Below are 9,059 nucleotides of genomic sequence, written 5' to 3'. Positions count from 1 at the left end.
TATAAGAATGGGGTAGGAGTTTATAAGATTTTTTTTCTTCATCCTACTCCTGTTCTTCTTGTCATGGAATGTACCTTTGTTGTGTTTGTTGGACTTGATAAATTGCTTTTGTGGCATTTCGTGTTGCATTACCATGAAAAGAGAATAAATAAATGAAATGAAATGAAAAAACACCTGCATTAGACTAGCATAGACTACCATGTGAGCTTGGTATACTTTTTTTGTTTTGTTTTTATTAAGACTAAACGGCATTTTAATTCGTTTTTTATTATTAATAATGTGCTTGCAGTTTTATGAGTTCGTGTTAATGAAAAGACTGCATTGAAAAATTTGGTTTAAAATTAATTCCAAGAGTATTTAAACGAAATAAGGAGAAATAAAAGAAAAAAGTTAATAAGTGATTCATACCGAGTTTGCGCAATGACGTTGTGCGTGACCTGCGTTTCCAGGGGAACGTGACTTGTTAGGACTCTGGTGTGCAGGTGGAAGTATTCAGTCGCTTTGTTATATTAAATAAATATTTACATATTTTTTTCTAACAATTTTCTTTTGATCTTAAAACGATCGTAGACTAAGGCGTTTGTTTTTTAATCCGGTACATTGTCATTTTAAACTTTACTAGTATTGTTGTTGTGATAGAAATCAGGTCAAATTCGTTGATGTGGACCAGGTTTAAAACTGAAAAGCTTTTTTTTTGTACATTTAATGTTGTTGTATGAATGCTGAAAAGTTTTTTTTTTTAAAATTCGCCTTTTTATTTGGTTTTCATTGTTTTGAGAATAACTGAAATAACAAGCACACACAGGTTTGCTAGCAACTTCAAAAGTTTGGATCTCCAAATGATGGTCCACAGTCAAGAGGTTCAGAACCTTCTGGGACCTCTTTCACTACTCTGCCACATCAATGGTGACAGGACGACAGGTTAGTACTTTCTTCACAAACTTTCACTAGTTAATTCATTCTTGAAGTTTTGACATCAATATTACAGTATTGCTGATTTACAATGTCATCTTCAGACAGGTCTAAGGTCAGATCAGAGTATTCAGCTTATAAGAAGGATAAAAGCATTCCTACCTCTTTGACACAGTTGTGCAAACAGCTGGAGGAGATAATCATCCAGAAGTCACAACATTACTCCATCTGCCATGAAGACAGAGAGTCTCTGGTCAGTCTCAAACAGATATTCAAATATTCATCATCTGAAGTATTTTGCACCGTACAGTAGGCCCTATTGCAGATGAATTTTTTATCAGATTGGATTCTCCTAATCCACCAAAAGCATCATATGCCAATTTTTGACAATTAAATAGAGAATTAGAGGGACTTTTCATAATGTGTAGGTCAAAATTATACATTTGTGCATTTGATTTTCTCTTTATGTTTATTGCTGTTCTTTATTAGATGTATGATATGTTATATTTTTATGATTGTAATTATATTATTTCTCATGCATATAAAATATATAGAGAAAATAAAGAAAATAAAAGATGTTGAGTTGTACAGTTAGAGTTTATGCTGTCAATCTCAAACTTAAAATACCCCCAGAAGTATAAATTATTTTTGAAATAAGGTTACGTGATATATCCCTTTTGCTTTTGACCTTCAGACTGCAGTGTTGACCTCTGAGCTGGGTCTGATCTGGCAGAACCTGAAAACCCCGTCTGTGGACACCACCCTGTCCCAGGAAGAGAAAGTGCAGCTGAACTGCCAGATCTTCAGTGAAGTGCTGCACATCTGTGAGCAGCTGTTTCTTCACTACCTGCAGGTGACGAAAACTCTACAGAGGCGAGGTGTCTTCAGTGACTGTGCTAATCGTACAAGGGTGGCAGCTCAGCTCGCTATGGACTGTACCAGACTGTGAGAGCTACTCTTATAATCTAAATTACAGAGACTTTAGCAGGCGTTGATGCCATAAAATAGCGCATTTGATGACATATAGTGTGGCATTGCTTATTCACTGTAGATTGTGACTGTTTCTATTTACAGCTTGAATGTTCGCTCCATAAGATGCAGGATTGTCACAGGAATCAAGGCTGCACGGAGAGCCAGAACAAGTGTTGTTACACAGAACAAGACACTACAAACATGGTCTGATAGCATGGAGAGGTCCATGACGGGCAAGCCACAGGAAAAAGCTGTGGAGGATGACCTCAAGGAGGTTCGTTTGTGTGCATGCGTGTTGTAAAGAAAGATGGTATGGTCAAATTAATACGTTTCTATGTGTCCAGATTCAGGAGAAAATCGGGGAGCTGGATCTGCAACATGTGTATGATCTCCTGCCCTGCCAAATGAAGCCAAGCTTCTATAAGACAGACACACGGTGTACGGCAAGATACACAGATACGTTTAGGGATAGTTTACTCACCCTCATGTTGTTCCAAACCTGCAATTTTGTTTTGGTCGATTGACAGATAGATAGATAGATAGATAGATAGATAGATAGATAGATAGATAGATAGATAGATAGATAGATAGATAGATAGATAGATAGATAGATAGATAGATAGATAGATAGATAGATACATAAAGGACACTGTAATTTGTGCATGTGTCCAGGTTCCACAGCTCGCGTGGCCAGTATACCGACACAAGAGGAGGACCAGAGTCCCAGTCAAAACTGGTTGTTCCGAATGAAGGTGACCAGTATTTTACAAGCAATTGCACTGCACAAATTCCATAGTACAACTTTTCAAACTTTCAACTTTTTCCTCCCTCTCAGGGATGTCATTCCATGCCTGACCTACAGAGGGAGACACTGCTAGAGGAGCTGGAGATAAAGCTGCCCAAACGGCCTCCATCTCCATTGGTCCTACTGTCCACAGATCCTCCCTCCAGCTTGGAGAAACGCATCAGTCCTGGGGAGGATCTGAGGAGGTTGGGCTGTTACGAAATAACCATACAACATATAAATCACAGGGTCTATGTGCATAAGTAATCGGAACTGAAACTGCATTTGTGTATATGTTTTTTTTTTTTTTTTTTTTAGATTATTAAAAGAAAGCGATTACAAGGATGACAGTATTTGTGAGACAGATCTGTGCCCACTTATAGAAGCCATGATCTGTTATAATTCTAGCAGACTCCAAGGGCTCAAACAAAGACTACAGGTACAGAAATAAACTCACCGCGGCCATAATCGTGTGCAGTATACCTGAGCCATCTGCAAATGTGATTTACACTTGTTTCATGGACATTTCTTCCTAGAAAATGATGGAGGAAGAAGAGGAAACAAAGAAGCACAAAGTTCTTGTGGAGAAACCTTCACACACACAAGGAGACTTGGCCATAGTGGCGGTTTCACCTCACACCATTGTGCGCACAGCTGCAGCCAGAGCGTCCGATAGGGTTTTCCCAGAGACCATCAAACTGTACCCACCAGTCTATAATGACCTCAATAAAGAGGTGCTACTCATATCACAGCAGTGTTATTTTAGTATTTTATATATACTGTACATATCCCTCCTACATTGTAGCTACGACCTCTAATTTGGCATATATAGGACTTACCTGTATAATCATTCTAAACCTCTAGATCGATTCAGCATCGGTTACTCAGATGGATCGGAACTTGGTTGGAGAAAATATAGAAATAAGCAAAGTCTATGACGAGTTATCCAAAAGTATTTCAACAAAGTATTTCAACTTTGATGAGGTAAGCTGAGTTAGAGTTTGTGGACTCAAATGTAGATATTTTGTTGGTGAAATCACAACATCCTCATATCATGAAGTTGATAATATTAAAAGCAGCTTTCTATATTTAAAGGACCCCAGGATTGAGCCTGCTCTGACAAATGCCACATGCTGCCCAAAAAGAGTAATGGATGACAAACTAATCAACTCATCACTCAGGAAGCCCAGCCCATACAGCATATCCCACAGGTGTTCTCTTCTTCCTTATTATTTGTGGTTTTGTGGTTATTTGGTACCCCGAAATGATATAAAATCTATTTAACGGCATAAATGTAGAGAGAGAATAAAGAGGTCTGAGAACAGAAAGAGGCCTGTGGATGCGACTGCACGAGCGTACAGAGCTTGGTTTCAGTGGTGGAGGTGTCAACTATCAGTGGATGATTATCTTAACTACATTTCCAACCAGGTAAGTTTATAATAGCAGTGTGTTTATAAACGATGCAGGATCAATTGTGGATTTGAACAGTGCTTGTGTTATTTTGAAGGACTCTGATTATCTGTCAGTGCTGTTTCACCTGTATGACAGTGATGATGATGATGATGAAGAGGCAGAGAGACACAAGCTGGCTCAGCTGCAGAGAGACAAGAGGAGAAGGTCTTGTATTAACAGCTGCCATTCATTTCTAGTTCTTTACTCTGAGAATGACACATGATGACTTGCGGTTGTCTCGTCCATGAGACAACACTTCTAATACTGAGAATGTGACTGTCATCAAATGGTTAATCACAAATGTTTTGCCTGTCCCATTTATTTTATTCCTATAATTAAATCAAAGTTAGCCTGTAGATTTAGCTTCTAATTCTTATCTGACCGTCATCTCTTCCAGAAGGAAGCAGGAAAGGATCAGTTCACTTTGGAGACGGAAACAGGAATTTGTTCCTGGATTCTGGAACATCAACACCATAAAGATGGGAGGACTGGGGAGGGAACCAGAACTGGATGGCATGTTATTGTTTTCTAAAAAAAAAATATTGGTACATTTAAGAACATGCATTATTTAGTGTCCAAAAAGGAATGAGTGACGAAATACAGGTGCTGGTCATATAATTAGAATATCATCAAAAAGTAGTTTTATTTCAGTAATTCCATTCAAAAAGTGAAATTTTGATATTATATTCATTCATTACACACAGACTGATACATATCAAATGTTTATTTAATTTAATTGTGATGATTAAAACTGACAACTAATGAAAATCGCAAATTCAGTATCTCTGAAAATTAGAATATTACTTAAAGGGAAAATGTGTAGTTTTTTAGGTATTTTATTATCTAAAATCAATATTTTTATTCATAAATATGTCCTCAATGGTGTACAAATACCTATGCCAATTATCTGACTTATCTTCGTAAACGAAGAATTTGTTATCTTAATATACATGTGATGGGTAGGTCCACGGAGGTGTCCATGTCGTGCATTGCACTGTTATTATTCATACTGTAACATCCGTTTGTTCGTTGTGTCAAGTTGCAGTTTGTTTGAAATAACAAACCTGTTCCCCCGAAGGAAAACTCGACGAAGTGCTATTAGAAAACATCCTGTCATAGCTTTTTGGTACATAACAGCTACCGTAGATGCAACACGCATTTGAAAAAGCGAGGCGCTGGAGAGCACAATTCGTTTGAATGCAAAATACAATTTCACTGCTAGATGGGAGAAATTCCTACACAATGTCCCTTTAAGACCAATACAAAAAAAGGATTTTTAGAAATGTTGGCCAACTGAAAAGTATGAACATGAAAAGTATGAGCATGTACAGCACTCATTAGTTGGGGCTCCTTTTGCCTGAATTACTGCAGCAATGTGGCGTGGCATGGAGTCGATCAGTCTGGCACTGCTCAGGTGTTATGAGAGCCCAGGTTGCTCTGATAGTGGCCTTCAGCTCTTCTGCATTGTTGGGTCTGGCGTATCGCATCTTCCTCTTCACAATACCCCATAGTTTTTCTATAGGGTTAAGGTCAGGCGAGTGGGATACCATGGTCCTTAAACCAGGTACTGGTAGCTCTGGCACTGTGTGCAGGTGCCAAGTCCTGTTGGAAAATTAAATCTGCATCTCCATAAAGTTGGTCAGCAGCAGGAAGCATGAAGTGCTCTAAAACTTCCTGGTAGACGGCTGCGTTGACCTTGGACCTCAGAAAACACAGTGGACCAACACCAGCAGATGACATGGCACCCCAAACCATCACTGACTGTGGAAACTTTACACTGGACTTCAAGCAACATGGATTCTGTGCCTCTCCTCTCTTCCTCCAGACTCTGGGACCTTGATTTCCAAAGGAAATGCAAAATTTACTTTCATCAGAGAACATAACTTTGGAACACTCAGCAGCAGTCCAGTCCTTTTTGTCTTTAGCCCAGGCGAGACGTTTCTGACGCTGTGTCTTGTTCAAGAGTGGCTTGAAACAAGGAATGCGCCAGCTGAAACCCATGTCTTGCATACGTCTGTGTGTGGTGGTTCTTGAAGCACTGACTCCAGCTGCAGTCCACTCTTTGTGAATCTCCCCCACATTTTTGAATGGGTTTTGTTTCACAATCCTCTCCAGGGTGCGGTTATCCCTATTGCTCGTACACTTTTTTACCACATCTTTTCCTTCCCTTCGCCTCTCTATTAATGTGCTTGGACACAGAGCTCTGTGAACAGCCAGCCTCTTTAGCAATAACCTTTTGTGTCTTGCGTCCTTGTGCAAGATGTCAATGGTCGTCTTTTGGACAGCTGTCAAGTCAGCAGTCTTCCCCATGATTGTGTAGCCTACGAAACTAGACTGAGAGACCATATAAAAGCCTTTGCAGGTGTTTTTGAGTTAATTAGCTGATTCGAGTGTGGCACCAGGTGTCTTCAATATTGAACCTTTTCACAATATTCTAATTTTCTGAGATACTGGATTTTTTCATAGTTGTCAGTTATAATCATCAAAATTAAAAGGAATGAACCCTTGAAATAAATCAGTCTGTGAGTAATAAATGAATATAATATCCAAATTTCACTTTTTGAATGGAATTCAAGAAATAAATCAACTTTTTGATGATATTCTAATTATATGACCAGCACCTGTATACCTGTGTTTCAGAGAGACATCCAGAAGAGGAAATACAAGATGCAGTGAGTTCATGTTCTCTATCACCTATCATCACCTCCATCTCTATCATCCTTCGTCTATCACGTCATGTTAGTGTTTTTTTAGGACAGATTTCTGTATAGCAGAAATAAATTTGAAACACACAGTTGTAGCTCAAATAATCACTTTTTTGAATGACAGACAGACCGACAGACAAGCTGATAGATAGATAGATAGATAGATAGATAGATAGATAGATAGATAGATAGATAGATAGATAGATAGATAGATAGATAGATAGATAGATAGATAGATAGACAAGCAGTGAGATAGACAGGCTGATACTTAGACAAACAGAGAGAGAGAGAAACAGAGAGATAGACAGACTGATAGATAAACAAACAGAGAGATAGACAAACAGAGAGATAGAGAAACAGAGAGATAGACAGACTGATATATAAACAAACAGAGAGATAGACAAACAGAGAGATAGAGAAACAGAGAGATAGACAGGCTGATAGATAAACAAACAGAGAGATAGAGAAACAGAGATAGACAGGCTGATAGATAGATAGATCGATAGATAGACTGGCAGACAGAGAAGTAGATAGATAGATAGATAGATAGATAGATAGATAGATAGATAGATAGATAGATAGATAGATAGACAGACAGATAGGCTGATAGATAGACAGATAGATAGATAGATAGATAGATAGATAGATAGATAGATAGATAGATAGATAGATAGATAGATAGATAGATAGATAGATAGATAGGGAAAGACAGACAAGCTGATAGATAGATAGACAGACAGACAGATTGATAGATTGATTGATTGAATGATCGATTGAATGATTGATGTTCTTCAGTCTGTGGGAGGAGAGGAAGGTGAAGGTCCAGCTGCTGGTCTGCTGGATGAAGAACAGATGCAGGTCAGGTTGGAAAGGGTCTGGAACGCCCTGCGTCTGCCAGAAGGACAGCGACTAGACATGGCCATCAAATACAGCTCCCATGAGTACAGGAACCATCTGCAGGAGGTAGAGATCATGAGAATAAACTCGCCCGGCTTTCCATCATGATCATCAAGGTTTTTATGCTGACACATGGATTTATTTGTGCTATCAGGCAATTGCTGCATGGGAGGAGGCTGCTCGTTTGATACAGAAGAGGGAGCTCTTGCTCTGCAGGTTGGAGGACTTTGAGAGGGAGGCATCAGACCCCAACAGATTTTTCCAGCGAGGTACATCACATCAGATGCACAGAATAATGAATTTTGACCCTTGAAATTTGCTTTTGGGATGGCGTATTGCCTGCATGGCTTTATATTTCGAGAAATTATTATAAAAGAATGAATCTAATACAGATTCATTGTGAATACACAGGTTATCATGGTTCATCTATCGCTAGAATGGAGGAGGCAAGTCAAAGGGAGAATCTCAACTCTCAGATTTCAGTTGTAGACCAAGAACTGTCCAAGACTATGGGCCACATCACAACCCGTTTCAATGACAGCATCAGCTATGAGGTGAGTGCATCAAGGCACGTAATTGGTTATCTGCACCAGAAGCTGCTCGTCCTGTTGTTCATCCTTGTCACTGATTTGGTTCTCACAGGGTCGGCCGTACAGGGAGAAGATGCGCTGGGACCGAACTGAGATGCTGTACTGGCTGCAGCAGGAGAGAAGGGTCCATACACTGGAGATGTTTGTAGAAGGTCGGACGACTCTGCCTGTAAGGCTTCCTCCTCTAAACCAATGCCAGAAGCTTCACTCAGGCAGCCATCAAACTCTCCACGAACAACCTCCACCAGACTGCCAGAGAAATGGCAGATTTTAGCAACACTGTGAATTAAAAAAAAAAAAACACTCATGTAAGCCAAATACTAGCAAATAAAGCAAGATCTGTTAATTTGTATAGAGCTGTTTTTACTTTATTGCTTTATTTAGTATATTCTTGTTAGTTGCTGAAGAAATTTCAGACTCTGAAAATAAGTGTGCTTAAGAGTTTCCCATTAAAAATTTTATTATTTATTTTATATATTATATGTATTACACACCAGTGTTATTTTAGTATCTCTGAGATACTGTTATTGTTTTTATTAATATTTTGAATTAGTTTTCATTTTTATATTTTTTATTTTAATGTATTAGTAATTTTGTTTGTGTTTTTGTCTTTTTTTATTAGTTGTTTAATATGTTGTTTAATATGTTTAATAGGAAATATGCTGCCCAAAAATTTTATCTTGCAACTCATACATCAGAATAGTAACAGATATCATGTGCTATTTTACTATTTAAAATGCAAAAATC

At 38.5% G+C, this 9,059-nt stretch overlaps 1 protein-coding gene across 1 annotated transcript; it reads left to right on the top strand.

The window, feature by feature from the left end:
* Window positions 1-439: 439 nt before the first annotated feature.
* ccdc87 (coiled-coil domain containing 87) lies at window positions 440-8,664 on the top strand. Its single transcript, XM_077234554.1, has 19 exons — window positions 440-921; window positions 1,017-1,165; window positions 1,607-1,857; window positions 1,987-2,158; window positions 2,229-2,322; window positions 2,557-2,636; window positions 2,720-2,874; window positions 2,987-3,107; window positions 3,205-3,402; window positions 3,533-3,652; window positions 3,764-3,879; window positions 3,967-4,096; window positions 4,176-4,285; window positions 4,518-4,633; window positions 6,761-6,792; window positions 7,621-7,788; window positions 7,877-7,991; window positions 8,134-8,276; window positions 8,365-8,664. The coding sequence occupies exons 1-19, from the start codon at window positions 840-842 to the stop codon at window positions 8,584-8,586; spliced, it is 2,574 nt and encodes an 857-aa protein (XP_077090669.1). The 5' UTR covers window positions 440-839; the 3' UTR covers window positions 8,587-8,664.
* Window positions 8,665-9,059: the final 395 nt, after the last annotated feature.

Source organism: Siphateles boraxobius, unplaced genomic scaffold (assembly GCF_051911475.1).
Source record: "Siphateles boraxobius isolate OS27281-9 unplaced genomic scaffold, OSU_SipBor_1 19, whole genome shotgun sequence".
NCBI classification, from domain to species: domain Eukaryota; kingdom Metazoa; phylum Chordata; class Actinopteri; order Cypriniformes; family Leuciscidae; genus Siphateles; species Siphateles boraxobius.
Note: the sequence above shows the minus strand (reverse complement) of the source record. Positions and strands in the feature narration are given on the sequence as shown.